At 38.1% G+C, this 20,248-nt stretch overlaps 1 protein-coding gene across 1 annotated transcript; it reads right to left on the bottom strand.

Moving 5' to 3' along the window:
- Positions 1–302: 302 nt before the first annotated feature.
- On the bottom strand, positions 303–17,845 carry LOC106921775 (uncharacterized). Its single transcript, XM_014993662.2, has 32 exons — positions 17,513–17,845; positions 14,685–14,758; positions 14,124–14,198; positions 13,750–13,821; positions 13,417–13,491; positions 13,180–13,253; positions 11,581–13,085; positions 11,326–11,350; positions 11,206–11,243; positions 10,993–11,123; positions 10,839–10,917; positions 10,180–10,238; positions 10,062–10,100; positions 9,918–9,985; positions 9,797–9,840; positions 9,586–9,628; positions 9,289–9,323; positions 8,585–8,709; positions 8,379–8,499; positions 7,633–8,228; positions 6,993–7,194; positions 6,715–6,871; positions 6,307–6,471; positions 6,051–6,173; positions 5,825–5,870; positions 5,644–5,747; positions 5,417–5,541; positions 2,345–2,716; positions 1,686–1,969; positions 1,494–1,595; positions 1,231–1,362; positions 303–691 (listed from the first exon to the last, which is right to left on the bottom strand). Exons 1-32 carry the CDS (start codon positions 17,599–17,601, stop codon positions 585–587), a joined length of 5,286 nt encoding a protein of 1,761 aa, XP_014849148.2. The 5' UTR covers positions 17,602–17,845; the 3' UTR covers positions 303–584.
- Between the last annotated feature and the right edge of the window lie 2,403 nt (positions 17,846–20,248).

The following is a 20,248-nucleotide window of genomic DNA, read 5'->3' as shown; positions in this document are numbered from 1 at the left end:
ATAAAGGGAGATTTGAGTGATTTATCCACTATGTTTCAGTGTTGATTTACAGCAGCAGAATAAAAAAATTGTGAAGTCAGTTGACCAACATGACTTGGATTGACCTTTTTTGGCAAATATTTTACTTTGGGCATTCATATTTCAACTGTTTAATATGAGAACTTTTTGGATACGTGTGGGATTTTAAAATGTGCTGCTATTGGATTATCTAAACTAAAGGCATATCTCAGTGTCAGTTCTTAGATTTGAAAAGGGAACTCCATAAATCACAAATACTTCAATGACAAAAGAAATGTAGTCTATTTATTGCTATATGAACTTTAATTTGCTTTTTGAAAGCAACAGATGCAAGATCATTAAATCTAAGATACACATTAAAATGTTATATGAAGGTAAATAAATATGTATATTAAAGATTATGTAAAAAGCACAAAAAATAGCTTTAGTGTTTTAAAAAAATATATTCAACTTTAGACTTAGAATTTCTTAGAAATCAGTCAACTAATACATGTGACGGAAATGAACAATACATATTTTCTGGTAAATTACATTTTATACAGGCAGTTAACGGGCTGCTCTCTGGGTCAGGACCCCCGTCGACTCCGGAGCTGCTGTCTGTTGATCTCGTTGAGAACCACATCTGTCCTCGGTTCTTCGTCAGCTGTAATTATTCTGTCTTCAAGTGGATTTCCTGCAATGTACATGTTGGTAAATAATAGTTATTAAACCTATCCACAATTATAAAGATAGACAGGTAAAGATAGACAGAAGGCAATACTTCATCTCTTATCCAGCAGCTTATTTCTTCAAATTTGAAGTACAAGCAGAATCCTGTTCATACATATTCAACACATAATGATCATGTTGAACTGCCACCTGAATCTTGGAGCTACTCCTATTTTTTGCTAGTATACCATACTGGACCTACTGGTCATGTCTGGTACCTTTCTCCAGAGGTCATGCTCAGTGACTATCCATAGGACAATGATTCAAAACAATAAAATTATTGCCAATAACAATGGTAAATATGATTTAATGTACAATTGTTTTCCAGACAGAATGACCTCAGATTAATAATTATTTAATTCTGTGTGCGATTATTCAGCAGTAATATTTATTTTCAGGTATTTTACACATCCTTGGAAGGAATGCCAATGCATGTGGCGTGTTGGGTCAGTCAAGACCTATCACAGAAGGCATAACGTTGTTAAAGTAGGAATTCTTGCTTACCAATGCCGTTCATCTGCCCTGATGGCGTACTGGGCAGAAAAGTGGATCTGGATGGCCGACTGCTTTGTGAGGACGTAAAGGAGGTCAGAGGAGACTTCTTTGCGGTTTTCTGTGTTGCAGTGCGACTCCATTCTAAAAGAATTACGACATAAAAGAAAATGCAATATATAAGAATAAAAAAGGTATTTTATTATCTTTAAAAAAATGCATTGAAAACTAGCTTACGAGTCTTAGATACAGGTGCACATTTTCATCAGACTCACCTGAGTTTTCTGGGAGTCTCATACTGCCGCAGCACAGGTAGGTCCTCCACTGCCTTCTGACGGTTTCTTTCGCCGCACAGTGGAACACAAATATGAAGAATCCTGCAAAATGCAAGAAAAATCTTTGGGGATCAGCAAAGTTTTTAACTTACTCTTTTGGATACAGGACAGGTGTAGGGTTCAACAACTCACCTTGCAGGGAATTAAAGATGGCAAAGAGGTACATAAATGCCAGATTAACAGGACCCCACGCAAAAAAGGCAAATCCCCACGTGAGACCTAGGAGGAGGGTGATCCCGATCACGCTGCGTGCGTCCTGCGCCGTGCTGCGGTGCTTGTTGTTATGAGGATTCTGTTTTTTTATCCGGTGCAACTGGACTAAGACCACACCAAACATGATGATGTTGAAGATGAAAATCACACCGAAGTAGGCCACAACTGTCACGTAGAAAGCGATGTCGTTTCTTATCCAGCAGCTGCAAGACAACAAGGAGGAAGAGTGAATAAGCTACTCATTATTAGTGATTTCATATGGAAGTTTAAACAGGGTTTTAAAGGGTCTAAACCTTAATAAATTAGAGAAGTATTGTAAAGAGGAGAGGACACAATTCTTCCTTAATAATGTAGCTTTGGGCCTTATTTGTGTATCATGAACTGAGATTTTAAATCCAATGATGATAATGTAATTTTGGACTCCTGAGATCAAATTTGACTCATTTTAACTTTTTAAAGACCAGATCATTTTTATTCATTATGCCCTGACACATAAAAGCTACACTTGAAAGTGGCATGCTTTATTTTCCTGTGATTGTAGCTGTGAGTAAAACCCACTTTCAGCTTACTCAACTTACAAGTCGTCACTTGTTCCATCTGAAAACTTTCCATAGGACATGAGGCCGTAGTTGTTTTTGTCAATCGCAATCACAATGATGACCACTAGCATTGGGACTCCCCAGCCCACCAGCGAGAACTTCAGCATGTAGTGGGATATGTTGTCATTGAAGACTTTCACGAGCGCGTAGTACATGTGGACCCCCTCGAGCCCCATCCAGGTGAAGGAAACCAGTAGGAAGTAGTGAAGGAACCAGGCCGTGGAAATGCAGAGGCCCACGGCTTTGGGATAAAGAGCCAGCCAGGCGTCCACCAGGAAGACCAGGTTGAGCAGCAGAAGAGCCAGGCAAAGCTGGATCAGAATTTTGGATGGGATGTCTTTACGCAGCTTTCTGTTGGGGTGAAAGGATTTAGACGTCAATCACTGATACATAAGTTGTTAAAAGTTGTTTTACATGCTAAAATTCTTTTACCTTTCCGCATTTTCTTCAAATCAAACCGCTATTGTCAGTGTGATTTACTGAGATTTGACGTCAGACTAATGCTAATGGATTTGCTCTCCCAAATAAAAATCTGAAAACTTACACGTTGGCATTTAGCATCTTTCAACCCTGTCGAGAAAAGTCGAGCTCATCCCACTTCCCCATGCTGGAGATTTTAGTTTAATAATAACAATAAATAAAGTTATCTTTAAAACTAATTACACAGGTGACATCAAGACCCAACAGTAGAGTAAGACGGTAATAAAATTAATCTGGTTGTGTGTGTTGTTATTGTGTCCTGCAAACTTTGCTTTAATTCTACTTTTTTCTATTTAATCATAAAAAATCATAGTTAGGCAGAAAGAGAGTCATGGAACAGGAAGAGCAGGTTTCCTGAAGAAAGGGGAAGTTTCCAGCCCGCATGTGTTTAAAAATAGTTCAGTGCTCATTTCAAAGCATTAAAGGTTTAAAGAATAACATCTAAACATTTTGAGTAATTGGATAAAACCCAGAGTAAAATACTTAAATTAATAATGATAACTTATAATTAAGCCAATAATTAATATTGGTTTAACCAATGGTTGATATTGGTTTGATTATAAGAATATTTACACTTACTGTTATAGTACTTACGGGTGAAACAAGTAACTGTAACATGGTATCAAAATAATTAGATTTCCATTAATGTCTGTAACAACTCACATTATGATTATAATAAGAGTAACTAATAAGATATGGTTATTATAAAATTATAAATGAATGCTAAATCAGAGAAACTAAAAGGTTATAAATATGATTTTGACATTGAACTTGAAATGGAGTGAAATGTGTAACTGTAATTAAAGGTCACTGATGTTGTGTTGGAGGTAGATGGTAGGTGAAAGGTCAGGGGAAAAGAGGAACTGATAGGAGAGCAGAGGTGACCAAGGCCGTATTGCTAAACTTTAAACTTTCCTAAGAAAAGGTTAGATGCAAGAGGACTGTTGAGCAACCCTGGGACATTAGAACAGACATCATGTCTCCAAAACGGTGATGGATATGAGATCATCGGTCCAAGCAGTCAGCCAATGAGACAGGCACAGCAACAAAGCTAGCCAATGCAAATGCACCAAAAGGGTGGATAAACCCTTTATAAGGTGAGTGCAAAAGAGGAGTCTTTGGTTGGATCCTTTAGGCAGCTTCGAGCCAAGATCGAGATGGACAAAGAACTCTGCAGCTAAAGAAGAGCCGGGGCCACAGAGCCGAAGACTGTTCTGCACATGTGGACCAACCCGTTAGCCCGGCAACATGTGGCTTCAAATTGCACTTCTCTCACCAGCTGGGTTCGGGACTCTAAAGACCAAGGCAAAGATGAAGATGAAGATAAAGATGAAGATGAAGATAAAGACAAGGCAAAGAACAAAGGCAAAGATGAAGAACTGGTTTATTCTTTCCATGAGACCAACTCGTCTACATCTCAGTGGACCAGAAAGATCGTGAGACGAGAAGAAAAGAGCTACAGAGCTGCAAGACAAGAAGCTGAGGACCGCTACGCGCATGAGGAAGTCACCGTGAGGCCCGAGACCTGCCGCTCTAAGTCAGTACTCTTCCTGTACTGGGAGCCCCCTGCTGCTGCAACACCTTTCTAATCATCAGGCCAGTTCTGTGGTTCAAGATGCCAAACTACGTTCGTCTCTCTCAAAGTTTCCCTTTTTTAGTTCACAGTGTCAGCATTAGGGAAAGACAGGCTAGATTTTTGATTTTACTTATTTGATTATTTCTGTTACTGATTTAAGCTGTACTGACCCTTGCAAAATTGCCTTACTAATAAATAATTAGCATTAAGAAAATCTAAAAGATGTTGTGGACATTCAATTAATGAGCTACCTTAAAGGTCTTTGATGGTTGTAAAATAGCTATGAAGTTTGATTCTGGGAGGAAAAAGTGGAAAATGTTTTATAGGTTGCTTTTAGCCAAAACAACACCCTTGGGACTGGCTCGAGTCACTAAAACCTACCTGGTCAGTAACAAGTTTAATAAAGTTGTAATAAAGAGAAAGAGCGACCGTTAACAGGTGTGCTCTGTGAAACTAGCTGATTGCGGGCTGCTCGATCTGGCTAATTCACAGGGTGAAAAAGGGTGGGACATCTGGAGGCAGAGGTCGTTAGAAGCCAGGCTAGTCTTTCTCGCGGCCAGCAACCTCTTACACCCTCAGGGGGTATAAATAAATTTAAATCTTAACATTTTGGGCAAAACCTTTATGCGGAATAGTTTTTGAAAGATTAAAGCCTCTTTTAGCGGATTAAAAAAAAAAAATTTAAAGGCACTTGGAGCCTTTGTTTACAGAGCGAGCCGAGGTCACGTGGCAGCTGGACCCCCCGGTGGGTCCGTCGGGTTCTAGGTTAAACAGAATGTCCTCTATATTCTCATCTGTAGTAATACTCAGGAGTTAGAGGCTTCCCGGACCCGTTAGACGGAGAGCTGGGAAGCACATCTCCCTCCTCTCAGAATGGGAAGTAGAGAGACAGAGAAGAGGGGAGGGGGATGTTGCACGACAACAACCCTAAACTAAAAACCCTGTAACATACATTTACAAGGCCTTGTACTGGGTTAAACAATGTATCAACTCACCCAAATGCCAAGTAAGTGAGGAGAGTTACGGACAGGAAGATGGCAGAAAGTCCACAACCTATATATGTGATGAAGGTGAGGATGGTGGCCTGAGCACGACTGGTAACAGTCTCTCTGGAAATGTCCTTAAAGTAAAATCAATCAAATAGAAGACATCAGAATGACATGTCTGCTATTGTTATTAGACACACAGAGGTGTGAAATCTGCAACAGGTAATTGTGCTTACCAGTAAAATAGCAAAGCTGGTTAAATGGTTGCAGCCACAAACTGTCTCATTGTCGTTGGTTTCTTTGACAAAGCAGCCATCTGAGTTCCAGCCACCTGCACCTTCTGCAGGAACAACAACAGTTTCAAAAATGCAGCCTAATCTCAGTTTTTAAGCATGTGTGTTTATATTTTTAACTTACTGTTATATGTAAAGTCCCAGTAAACACACACTGCCACAAAATTAGCCTGTAGTTTGGAAAAAGAAGCAAGGTTTCAGTTTCAAAAATAAGTATTGTTTAGCTTAAGTCTGGAAAAAATAAGTATTCAGCAGCTTTTCATTCAAATATCCACCTGATCTCCTTTCAAAGTTTGTTGCTAATGAGCCTGTGAAAAATATCGAGCATTTCCTGTTAGAATTAGACTTACTGGAACAGGTTCCGTGTTTCTCAGGCGAATTACAACACTTTCCTGTAATCCTTTGATTGATAGATTGGCCACGCTTGCTCCCAAGATCCCACTGTTAAGTTTGCGTTGTCCTAATGAGTCATCCTGTGTTTTCATGCAGAGACGCATCAAATCGTTAGTTTGTGGGACAAATTCCACTGCACATTTAGTATATTATTCGCCAGCAATTTATTTTTTATTTTATTTGATATCAATGACACAGGTTGACTGTATAGACCTTAAAGACTGAGCTCTTCTGGTAGAAATTGAACTGGAGCCTGGAGACCAGCTTTTGTTCCTCAGCGGTTAGATTTTGAGTGAGTGAAGGAGGAAGAGTAATAGAGCCCTGAGGGATGGAGGAGTCCTTTAATGCGCTCCTTTTCAACCTTGGATTCCCCCGAACCTGCAGCACATAGGGGAACATACAGGGTGGAGAATAGATCTTTCTCAAGAATATATTTTTCACAATACAACAAAGCTATAATTTCACCAACAGAACCTAAAACGTGTAAATGTGTGAAAAGTCTTACAGAAGAGAATATAATTCAGTGCTTGGCAAAAGTGTGCTACACCTGAGTTATTATTTATGATTTTTCTCAAGCTTTTAAGGAAAAATATGCCTTTACTTGAGGGACCACAGTCTCACCTGTACATTAGTTGGATCTAAGATGGAAAAAATTGTCTCCTGAAAGTTGGCGCCATCTGCTGGTTTCACAGAGACAGCCAAAGAAGGGTACAGCAGATTCTCAGCGGTGTTTCCAATCACCAACTTTAATCCCACCGTGTCAACAATCCCAATAATCCTGTTGGAACAAAGGAACTGGTTAGTGTCATGCAGAATGATTGATCTATTTAACTATTAACAACATTTTACAAATAAAAAACGTATGATCATATGGGAAAAGTTGAATAAGTGAGAGTAACCTGTCAGAGGAGCTCGACAGCTTGTCAGGTGAAGCGTCCAACAGATTGCTGACGATGTTGACGGAGACGTCTCCCAGCTCCTTGCTGACAGTCGGGCCTGCCAGAAGCTTCTCCAGCTGTGACACCAGCTGATCTATCTGCGCTGCGGTCAGTTTTGACACGTCTTGAGCCAGTGCAAGAAGGTCTTTGGCTTGGCTTTCAGCTGCAGTGAACAAAATAGAAGAGAGGTTATGTTCTGAAAAATGATCACTGTTATCTTCCCAGAAACCAAAGGAGCAAACACAGAAAGAACATATGTTAATTAGTTATTAGTTGAAAGACTATTTTTGTCTGAGCAATCTAGATGTTGCAAAAACCAAATAATTCTAATCATTATATACATTACACCGTCATCTACAGTGCAACACGGTGGTGGCACCCTTATGTAGTGGGATTTTTTTTTTTTATTAGCAAGATCTTTTGACATTTATCAGAAATGAAAATACATTTTGAAAAGGACCAGAAAAGCACAAAACAATGACCACTCTGAAGATGTTAAAGTTTGCATATTTGGACTGGTTGAGTCAAAGCCCAAATGCAAGTTAAAATAAAAGTTAATGGTACAACATGAGCTGGAAAAAAAAATTATGTGGCAACAAACCTGATCCATTTCCTGTTGAACTCACTGAGGTGGTCACAGAAACAAATCCACTTGTTGTGCTTCTAGTTGTGTTTGATGACGGTTTCCCTCCAGCAGCAGTTGTGGGCACTGATGGGGCCCGTGTTGTGTTCTGTTGTGTGTTTGGGGTTGTTGTTGGAGTCAATGTGTTGTTGTTTGGTTGTACTGTTGGTTTCACTGTTGTCACATTCGTAATGATTGTCACATTTGGGCCAATTGTCGAGTTTATAGGAATTGTGGCATTTTGGCTAAGTGTCACATTTGGGCTAGCTGTTGTATTTAGGCTAGTAACATTTGGGCTAGCTGTTGTATTTAGGCTAGTAACATTTGGGCTAGCTGTTGTATTTAGGCTAGTAACATTTGGGCTAGCTGTTGTATTTAAGCTAGTAACATTTGGGCTAGCTGTTGTATTTAAGCTAGTAACATTTGGGCTAGCTGTTGTATTTAAGCTAGTAACATTTGGGCTAGCTGTTGTATTTAGGCTAGTCACGTTGGGACTATTTGTCACATTTGGGCTAGTTGTGGTAGATACAACACATTGCTCTTTCAAATGTACAACAACATTTTCTCCAGTTTGGCTGCAATGAAAAAGAAGTAAATCACTGTATTATTTGAAAGCATAGTTTCCATGGGATATGTTTCAGAAACAACCATGCAAAGATAACAGTAATACTGAGTTGGTAATTTTGTAAAACTTTACTTGTAGCCGAAAGTGAGATCATACGAACCATGTGAGGAGGTTAGATTCCTCTATTTCGGCACAAAAGTCATCTGGGCTTATCTCACTATCAGTATAATTGAACTGGAAGTTGAGTGAGTTGGCATTAACTTCTGCGCTTCCACAAATTGCTGCAACACAAAGCAACAGCTACATTAAATACACAGGTTATTTTTAACCTGAGTCAAACTGTAGTGAATAGATGGAGATACTTACCTGCTCGTCTCACTTGCCCGTCATACTGGATATTTTCTTCAAGCAGAAATACATTTAAAACAGCTTCTGCCACTGAACAAATTGAGACTTCCCGTGCAAAACCTAATATCACTCTGCAACTCAGCCTTCAATAAAAAGAAAAGAATAAAACAGTTTTTAAAAGGTTTCCAACACATGAGCATACAGGTGACTCTAAGGAAATTAGTATATCACTGAAAAGCTAAGTTACTTCAGTAATTCAATTCATTTGCACAAATGTTGACTTTCTGTTAAATATTTCCCAATTCTTTGCTAGAGCCTTCTTTTACACAGATTACTGCAATAAATTAGAATATGTGTTCAGATAAGGCTCATTTGTGAGCCGGAAAAACAAAACAAACTTTAGGCAGGTATTAAACATAACTTATATAATACCCACACTTTTGTATTGAAAATGTTTATTATTGGTCTGATGTAATATTCTAACCCTAAATATCATCTTTTTCTAAAAAATAAAGGCTTGAAAACATCAGTCTACGAGTAATTAATCTATAAAATCTGCTTTATTTTGTGCTTTGCTGAGTGACCTAAATTTAGAGTTTAAGTGATTTGCAGGCCAATCAACACATTTATATTAGTGTCATCAAATCAACTACATTTTGCAGTGTGGGCAGGTGACTAGTCTTGCTATAAAATGAAGGTATGTTAATAAAGCTTAGACTTACTTTGTTCCACTCATTTCACAGTCCACACTGGCACTCTGAAATTGTACAACGCGATATTAATAAACATGCACAAAAATTTAAATTATACATGTGATCTATTCATTTTGCATTGTTGGATACTTTTAAGTATTTATTATTCTGTGATACTTGTTGATTGTTATATTTTAGTTTCTTAAAATTATACCTGATAAATTTAGCACAACCTAACACTTTAGTGATGCTTATACAATTGTTTAGTCAGGAGAAATTCAGAACTTGACTTTTTGGTAGTATTATTGAACTTTGGCTTCTACTTACCCTGTATTCAGACGCAACCGTGGCCAATGATTGACATGTAACACTGCAACAAAACATTAAAAACATAACTTCAAATGTCAGTCAGCATGACTATGTTTTTCTGTTTTTGATTTTTATTGTTCTAAATAAATAAATAGATAATTTTGTCTTTGCGAACTGAAAATAAAACTTACAGAAAAAGTATTGTTACAAATCAAAAAGCAAAACATACTTTGTACTGATGGAGCAGTTTGGTCGTTGTGCCAGAGTTGAAATCTGTAAATGTAAGTAAATATTATCGTCTGATACATCACGAGTGTGTTGCAAGAGTGATTAATAAAAAAGGAGGTTACCAGAGATGAAAGAGATGAAGAGTTCATTGTTGGGTCTTGTAGTGAAATGGAAAAAGTGTAGAACGCATCTGAAAACAAAAACACGAATTACATCGTAAATTTTGTATTGATTTTGATAACAATTTTGACTGATGAAATACTAACCAGATCTGTTGCAGTAGGAAGGGCAGCTACAACTGTTCTCTAAAAATGAAAGAAGAAAAAATACATAAAAATCTAAATACTCTATGCATTTTAAATATATTTTAAATAAATACCTCACCTGTCACACAGTCTGTTAAGTTTATTGGTGGAATGACATATGCAGGCCCAGACTCCACACTGATAAAAGACAAACATCACATTTTGTTAAATTTGTTCATTTAACTTTATATGCTTATACCAGCTCTTTGCATATTTTAGAAATAAAAATATTCCGCCACTGCACGACACAGAAAGAACATTTTGGCTTTTTTAATGAAATTTCTTGATTTCTTCTTTTATTCAATGAGTCAAAGATTTGCACATTGAAAATAAATATTTTAGGTTCAGGACATCTGTAAAGATGATTCATCTGTTAATCTCAAATGCAGGAAAACATCAGGATGTTAATTTAGATTCAACACTGAAATCTGTAAAAGTGTCAGAGGACCTGAGGGTCTTTCTTTCCACATCAGTGTAGGAAAGTATGAGCCTGTTACTGGTATCAATATCAAGCACATACATTTATGCTTGATATTCCAGAAAAATCAAAATTTTATTTTTTTAAAGACATTTTCTGAATTATCAAGCCCAGTGAAGTCTTTGAAGTATGTGTGTCGATTTTGATGAATTTCCACTTAATTGTGCATGATTGTCGTGATCAGTTGCGTGGAATTGTTCTCCAGCAGGACTGCAACACATTGCTGTCGTAAACATGCTTAGCAGATACCAAACCCTTACCATGACGCGCCCAGTGGACCAGAATATATGCAGCTGTTTGGCTCCTCTAAGTTACCGCCGCACTTGTTTTGAAGCTGATCTGTTCAGAAAGATCAAGACTTTGTTACAAATGAGAAGCTTCTGAGGTTGGTAAAAAGTCCGATGTATTACTCACTCTGTTCGTCTATCCTGTTTCCCACCACATGGATGTCGGAGGAACGTTTGCTGGCTGCACAGAGCGTTTGGAGGATACAGCATGATGGTATTTTGTGACTCAGCCCAAGCATGATGGTGCACTTGGTATGACTGAAACATATCATCAGTTTTATCGAAAACAAGAATGGACATATGCATGTGTCAAATATGAGAGCTATGTTATTTCACTTACCTTATAGCAGTTTTTGTAGAGCAGGACACTTCCATTCCCTGTTAAAACACAAACCGGACCCTGTTATTCAATACTTCTACTCACCGTAAGACCTATTGCTGCATGTGATTATTAACTTACTTGAAAAACCAAAGCCGTGTCATTGCTAAAAAAGAAAAATAATAATAATATTAACACTGTAACAAAAGAGATGTAAGAATAATGCAAAAAAGTGCTGCCTAATTCAGCTGACAGTTATTTTGGAGAACATGTCACTTTGAATTACAGCCATTTATTTTTTTTTACAATTCATTACAAATGAAACATATACTGTTCTATGAATGCTAGAATATTAATAGATTATTTTCCCGAATCACTTAAGCTCATTTTTCATACCTGCTTTGCGTCAAACTGTCGCTGTTCTGGGGGACGGCACGCTTCCTCCTTGACAGTCCTGAAGGTGAGGCTTGAGGATTCAGTCTTAGAATAGTTGACTGGGTTAACTCAGGCAATAAAGTTGACAGGCTGGTGATCAAATGTGACAAGATGGGACTTGGTGTAGTTGTGGCTGGACTGTTGCTTTGTGACGCTGTAGTTGTTGTCACTGTGGTTGGAGTGTTGCTTCTTAGAGCTGTAGTTGTTGGAGTTGTTGGACTGTTGCTTCTTAGCGCTGGAGTTGTTGGAGTTGTTGGACTGTTGCTTCTTAGCGCTGTAGTTGTTGGAGTTGTTGGAGTTGTCGGACCGTTGCTTCTTAGCGCTGTAGTTGTTGGAGTTGTTGGACTTGTCGGACCGTTGCTTCTTAGCGCTGTAGTTGTTGGAGTTGTTGGAGTTGTCGGAGTTGTCGGACCGTTGCTTCTTAGCGCTGTAGTTGTTGGAGTTGTTGGAGTTGTCGGAGTTGTCGGACCGTTGCTTCTTAGCGCTGTAGTTGTTGTAACTGTGGTAGGAGTGTTGCTTCTTAGCGCTGTAGTTGCTGGACCGTTGCTTCTTAGCACTGTAGTTGTTGGAGTTGTTGGACTGTTGCTTCTTAGGTCTGTAGTTGTTGCAGTAGAGGTTGGAGTATTGCTTGTTAGGTCTGTAGTTGTTGCAGTAGCAGCTGTAGTGTTGCTTTGTGCTGCTGTAGTTCCTGCAGCAGTAGTTGTCATGTTGCTTTGTGCTGCTGTAGTTCCTGCAGCAGTAGTTGTCATGTTGCTTTGTGCTGCTGTAGTTCCTGCAGCAGTAGTTGTCATGTTGCTTTGTGTCGCTGTAGTTCCTGCAGCAGTAGTTGTCATGTTGCTTTGTGTCGCAGTAGTTCCTGCAGCAGTAGTTGTCATGTTGCTTTGTGCTGCTGTAGTTCCTGCAGCAGTAGTTGTCATGTTGCTTTGTGCTGCTGTAGTTCCTGCAGCAGTAGTTGTCATGTTGCTTTTTGATGCGGTAGTTGATGCAGCTGTTGATGTTATGTTGCCATCAGATGCTGTGGTTCCTTCTGCTGTAACTGTTGTGTTGCTGATTGATGCCTTTGATGTTGTCGCTGTTGTTTTGTTGTCATTCAATGTCGTCGTTGCTGCAACTGTGGTTGTTGCATTGTCGTGTAACACTGTTGCCGAAGCTGGTGTTGTGACGTTTTCAGTTACTGGTGTTGCTGTTGCAGCTGTAGTTGTGATGTTACTATTTATCACTGCTTCCATTGTTGTTGTGTCGTTGCCATTTATCGTTGTTGCAGCCGTAGTTGTTATGTTGAACTGTAACACTGTTGAACTATAGTTTTGCGGTAAAGTGTAAAATGCTGTTGTTGATTTATAAGTCTGTGTTGTTGCCACTTGTTCTGTCACATTTGCAGTTTGCTGAGATGTGGGTGCAGTAGTTGTTGCTCCTGCGATTGGAAACAAGCAGTGCCCCAGCTCATTTCGGAAAACCTGGCCAAGCTGAAAGAAAATAACCATGATCACATTTACTTACAGGATTCAGATGTCAAAATTCATAATCGGATTTTGGCCTCCAATTATTTTCCTTACATACCCAGGCAATGATGTCGGATTCATTCTTACTCGGTCCAGTGACATCCACGTTGACATCGAGGAAATAAAACACTACTATAAAAAAAAGTCAAATGACATTTAGAAGAATAATGTCAAAATCCATTTCGTAATGGCTGATTAGTATATTCCAAAAGAGATGTTCCTTCCCAAAGCCCCTTTGGGTAAAATATTTTTCTACGTTTGTACTGTTGGTGAGATATATCTGTCATTTGTTTACCTGGGGTCTGTGCGGTGGTTGCAGAAGTAGGAGTGATGGATGAAGCAGCAGAAGATTGACTATCAGGAACTTCAGCTGATTGGAAAAAATGGAAAATCTGTTAAAATGCATGATCAAATACAAGACGATAACCTCAAACATTATTGCTGTTGCAAAGATCAACTGCTGAGTTATCTTTTAAGTAATCTGAGTAATTTGATTCATAAAATAATTCACCGTGTTTGTATTACAATGACATAATTTGACCACTTACCCACCTTTGGGTTTGTTTCTCTGTTATACAGCTACATGTATTACAGCTGCGTCATATTTTTGCTGAGGAGTTGAATTTACCTGCTGTAGTTGTAGAAGTGTGAAAAGTAGAGGAAGCAGCTTGGGAGCTTGGAACAACAGATGTTTCACCCGCTGAAGAATAAAAAACTATTAATTTAATTTTTGTTTTCAGTTTGTGATCTTTGTCCTCTGTATTAAGTTGTCTTAATATGACAGTTTAATTTGTTGTTTAATATGCAGGATCTTTATTTTCTCCATCATTCTGTCTGTAAATATGAATCAATAGAGGTATAAAGAAATATTGTGGGAATTTAAAGTTTGCATTGTAAAAGTGATGGTAATTCCAATTATCCTTGTTTTGTCTTCAGCACTGTTGTTTTCAGTTCTGTCTTATTTCTGATTTTAGGTTGTACAAGCCGTAGCGTTTTATTTACCTGAGGTTTGTGGAGCTGTTGTTGATGTGGCGATGCTGGAGGGAGCAGTGGAGGTTAGTTGACCAAAAGCTTGACCTGATTAGAGAAATAAAACAGTAAGGAGTTAGTTGTATCTTTTGAGTTAGTCTGGTTGGGTTTTTCCAATGAGACATTCAGGCACCAGTCATTCACACCTTGTCTGTTTGCCCTAAATGGAGCAGTATTAAAGAGTTACATCACACCAATCACTAAAAAATATCACACAATAGCCTCAGTCTTAGTCACAGGTACAGGAAGAAACTTTCTGATCAAGAAAAGTTGCGCAACGACTGCTTCAAAAATTGCAAGATAACAGGCTGCAGTCCAGAGGTGTTGAGATATTCTTTGAGTCAGCCTGGAATCAATGTTGATAAACAGGTTACAGTATGAAAGGAAAGGAATTTAAGACTCAGGTACGATGAACTACGAGGAATGCAGACATGGTCGGTTATTAGTGGAGGTGGATTCAATGCTCTGTCACTTTGTTTGCCAATAACCTTTGTTCAAGTCTTCAGTCATACTGCGGGTGATGTCAGAGCTCACCTGATAGGAGGACAATAAGTAGATGTATCTTCAGCCACATTGCATATGTAACACAAGAACCAGGTTTCTTCAGTCTGTGAAATAATTTACAGTTAGTACGTATGTAATGGAAAGCTTTGATTAAAGCTAGACATCAGCTAGACATCTCTTCGTGACAAGAAACACCAAACAACAATAAAATCCCTGACAAGCTTATCTTTAAATTTCATCAGTCTGTCTGATCTTTGTCACAGAAGCAATACCGCATGAGACGCAAACTCAAAAGCCTTATGTAACACAACAAACACTCTTATTCAACCATATCAGTCAGAAGTGGAAGCATAAATATTGGTATCAAAAGATTGATGTCACTACATTCACCTCTTAGTATTTGTTATATGTTTGCTGCATGTTGCACTGAGATTTTGGGAGTTTTTTTCTTTGTAGTGAGAAACACCGCCTGTTTCTGTTTGCAGGGTCTGCAAGTTTGTGCTATGATTAAACTGAACTCAGACGTTCGTATATTTGCCCCTTTGCAGAACAATTTTAATATCACCCTTAAAGGGACGTGCAAATGAGTTCATTGATCAACCACACCTGAATTTGTCCACACAGTCTGGGTTTTTTTTTTTTTTCAACTTTTACAATGATACTCACAGTACAAAGAAGAAACTATTAGTAACTAATCTGGCGCTTTGCATGTGGTGATTACCAGTTTGGAAACGTTTATGCCTGAGCTTCAACCTCCTTATAAATGTCTTTAGATGTCGCCTTAATGTTTCCACATCAATTTCTTTCTTCATGACAGTATTAATTATGTCCATGTTGATCTAGGACTCGTTTTACTATGGATAATAACACTCCATTATTAGCTTAGGCCAACATCTAACACTTTTATCTGTGGGACAAAGACGTCGTACCCTTCCAGAACTGTCTGAAAGCTCGAAATCTCAATGGTGTTTATATCTGAGGGATCAGGTTAATCTGGCACCATTGGGAATCTGGAAATTGTACTTAAGGATAAATCAGATTGGTGGAGGTCCTAAAGTTCTCTTCCTGAAATGTTGCCATATTTATTTTATTATGCCAAACAAGGAATCTGTATTTTAGAGGTGTCGCTCTAAAATACATCCGCAGAGTGATTCTGTTTGATTTGAATGTTGTTAACCCGTTAAATTCATAAAGCCATCACACTGTCAACTGGGCTTTCCTATATACGTCTAAATTAAAGCACATGAATTTGAAATTCTATCAAAGAGACGTCTCTTTTGTTATTTTGTTATTGTGAAATAGAAATTCTTCTTACTAACCTGAAACAGGAATGGTTTAGTCTCCTTTAGTATCAGACAGTGTGGGGGAAATGGTTTCAAATGTTTGAACCAAAAATCTACTGACTTGCTAAACGCTTTTATAGTCCAAGAAAAAATGTCTCTGTGTTTAAAGTGATGAAAATAACAGTACGAGTGGAACAGCATAATTAATCTATGATGTTTATCTTGAAAGAGGACTCAATGACTTTGTTGTTCAATTCTTTAATATTTCCTTATACTGTTTCTAGCAGGAGCAGTGGGTCACTGTAGAAAAACTGCAGTTTCTACAGTAACTAATTTTCCCTGTTAGCTAAATTAAAACATATTAGGAGTCAGTAAAATGAATAATTTGTATTTTATCAAATGAAAAAATTAGTACAGTCTTTAAAGAACACTTACTAAATGTTTCATGGTGGCATCTAAACAAATGTAGAAACTACAACTTTGTTAAAAATACATTTGATTTTGGAACAAAACTTTTTACATTTTAATGTAAACTCAGAAGCATAAACCAATTCAGAATTTCTAAGTTTAAATTACTCTTAATTTTCCTGATTTTGAAACACATCATATCTTTTTAAAAATATTTTAATGCTGGTTTGGTTAAAACAATTTTATACATATGATTTTTAAAAAATGTTACCGATAAAACTTCCTTTAAGATGTTGGCTTTTGAGTATCGGCCGATGTTGTGGATTAGTATCGGGGACAAAAATAAAAAAAGTAAAAACACCCTGACACGGACATCAGTAATGGAAAGCAAACAGAGTTTGTTGTATATTATATTGTGTAGAAGTTTCCATTAATATGGTGCTCTGTTGCTCAGATTAGACTCCGTCACAGAAAGCTATGAAGCTGTATTATTATTCTTCAGTGAACCAAGTAAAGATTACTTGAAATCTGATGCCTCCATTTGCTGTGTAAGTTTTATTGCAAGCAATTCGATCTGGCTGAGAATTGGAAAGGGAAATCATTTGTGAAGCTTTGTGAACGAAGCTAATAAATGGAGCATGAAGGCATTATATTTCTGTTAAAATTCTAATTATTGCTTTTCAAAATATACAATTATCTTAGCTATGTTAAACCCAGTAAAGTCACCTGTTGACATTTTTCTCAGATAGAAGAACTGAAATTAGCTCAGGACCGAGTTTGAATCCTCAAAGAGCCATGGCTTTCTGGCTGGATAACGAACATTATTCAACATTCGAGATAAAATATTAATGTCTAGACTTTGAACAAATTTTCCAGTCTTTTGTGGATTGCTTAGATAATCAGAATGACGGCGGAGATCTTGTGAAAATCTTTAAACATAGTATCAAGTCTATTTTTTGGTTTGGGTTCAGCACAGTTGGTATTGGCTAGTAACCTCATTTGAAAGATATATGTGTTAACGTACTTGTTTTGAATGACATGTATCAGTACATAAAACACAAAAAGATGCATTGAAAAACTACTTATATGTTTATAAGTGCATGATTTAGACTTAAGATGAGCTGGTTCTACTCAAAAAGCGTACAACACCACCACCAGAACTTTTACCTGACAGAAGAGCCCAATGTGTGCTGGCAAAAAAGTCTGCCCAAATGAACTGATGGAGCTCCCATAATGTCTTCATTTCCATGGAACATAACTTCCCACAGCAGAATCCAAGGAAAGCTAAACCACAAAGCTAACCACAAACATTTTCCTGGCTGAAACAGACCCGACTCCAGCTGCTGGCGGCGTGTTCCTCTACTGTGATTTTCTCATGCAGAATCCAGACACGCCTTCAAAACGTCAGTCCCAGCAAGTGGACGTCAGCTATATTCGTTTTAGCTCAAGCGTGTGTCACTCAACAATGAAGAAAGTATTAAAAGGAACTTCTTGTTTGTGCACCAGATCTTAGATCTCTCTAAACCAGAAATATGTATTGTACACCAACAGGTTTCCTGAAGGGTTTCTGAAAGGCAAGAGACCTGCGTTTCTATTTTTGTTTGGCATTTAAGGTGTGCCTCAGGGTGTGTCCTCACCTTCTCAGTGTTCTCTTTGATAGACGTAAAACAAAAGGCGTCTCCAAGGTAACACTGCGGACCTCAAAGTGCCCTGGCTTTGAAACATTTAGCGCTGCAGGAAAATGTCAGGGACCGCTGTGTCTGTCATGGTATGAATGAGGTGATCGTCACTGTTGCAGAATTATCACTTACATGACATTGATTCATATTTGTGGCTTCTAGAGCTGCATTTAAACTAACACATCCTTGAGCAAAGCAGCACACTGAAGCGTAGGCGGTTGGTGTAAGGTGTGTTACAGAAGTAGCTGAACTTGGACATTTCCAACTGGTTCCAAAATTAACTATAAAAGAATCATATCAAGCTAGGCAGTTTTATTGTGGTTAAACAGCACACATACATTGTTATACAGAAACAATGCTTTTTCTTCTTTGACAAATACAATAAATCAAAGATAATGGAAATTATAGTACATGGCGTCCTTCCCAGCGCAGCAGGGAGTTTGTGTTTGTGTGTGTTTGTTCAGTAAAAAGAAAACATAAATAGGTCTTTTATTGTAAGGTAAGCTATACATGTTGAGTTGAACAAATATTTTTAGAATATTAGTGTTGTCCAGATCAGGTCCAGGTTTTTAAATTTACATTCAACTTGAACTGCTAATGGCCTATAGCACAGAGATGTGAATCATGACTGGAAAAATTAATTCCTGATACAAGCGGCTGAAGTAATGCTCCCGTCAGAGACAAGGTGCAGAGGTCTGTAAAATGAGGGGAGCTCAGAGGAGAGACCCAGTTTACCAGATCTTTTACTCCCAATACCCGATGTCTGATAAACTACAGAGTATGGATGGATAAATGATTTGTGGAAATAGTTCTGGAGTTTTTTTTTATTTATTTTTTTCCACCATTTTGCTTTGAATACAACAAAAACCTGTCTTATATTATTTATCTATTTCATTAGCTACTTAAAATGCTATCTTTGTGGCTTAACTGGTTAGTAACCCAAAGCATAATTCACTTCCTCAAGATAGCTCTAAAGATTTCCATGTTTTTGTAATATATTGCGAAATGCCAGATAAGCCTTGCTCTTGCAGTGCAGCAGAGCCGTCTTGTTTTCCCTGCATCACCGCTTCCGTCCACCAGAGGTCCCAAAGGAGCTCACCTGCTCATGCTCTCGTTCACCTGCTTTTGGGATTCAGCCTTCGCCAGATTGTGTTTTGGCATTCAACCAAGTGTTCCAGACTGGTTTTGTAATGCCTGTTTCTCAGGACTCTGGTTTTATTTTCCATTTAATCCATGCTTTTATTTGCAGGACAACCTGTCAACACGCAGTAATACCTTTAAGCTCCGGTTTTGAATCCATCTGAAAAGCCCCATCTGTCTGTCTGTTATTGTGAGTGTTTTGGATCTTTTCACAGTTTTTTGCACAACCCACCTTTATAGGTACAACTGCGACATAAAAATATGCTTCGGATAAATATGTTTATTGGTCAGGTAATACTGGTGGTGGTGTAGATATGCCTTTCTTTACTTGCTGCCTGTAGCAAAAAAGGTTTTCGTCGTTTAGACAGCAGGTTCTTTTGGGTACTCCAGCGTCCTCCCACATTCCAAAAACATGAACGTTAGGTTATTTGGTTGCTCTAAAACTGTCCTTAGGCATGAATGTGTGGTTGTATGGGTCTGTTCTGACCTGTGATGGACATGGGAGTACAATGAGGTTGAGAAAAAAATCACCAGAAGTGTTTCCAGGAAAGCCGTCGACAAAGATGACATTGCGTTTAGCACACAGCTAAGTTCCAAGTAATGTTGAAACACTGCTTTTGTCTTTTTGGTCATAACTATTTTATAAAAAGAAGAGTAAACTGATATAACGATCGGCCAGAAAGTAGCCTGACACATACAGTATTTAAAACTGTAGATTTATTTGTAAATTGCTTTGTACAGGTTCCCATTTCACTGAAGTGGCTTGTCTAATTTGAAATATCGTCTTGGTTTAATGAAGTCAGTCAAATATTTACGGTACTGTGATGAGATGTCCTTTTTGTAGAGCAAAACTGCCCCGCCTTGGCACACGCAGGCAACCATCTTCTTTATACATTACAAGTCAGAACACATGAAAATAGAAAAGAAAATTGCCTCATGCCAAATTATTCTCGGAAATAAAACACAACCACAACAACAACAACAACAACAAAAAAAGAAATAGAAATGGTTAAGACTTTTTTCCAATTCACGCTTTTTGAAGACACATATGAACATTCGGAAAGTTGCGGCTACAGATGCAGAC

This window comes from Poecilia mexicana, unplaced genomic scaffold, assembly GCF_051168715.1.
Source record: "Poecilia mexicana isolate PSO_F unplaced genomic scaffold, ASM5116871v1 scaffold_14, whole genome shotgun sequence".
NCBI lineage: Eukaryota > Metazoa > Chordata > Actinopteri > Cyprinodontiformes > Poeciliidae > Poecilia > Poecilia mexicana.
The sequence above is the reverse complement of the archived record's forward strand: the minus strand, read 5'-3'. Positions and strand labels throughout refer to the sequence as shown.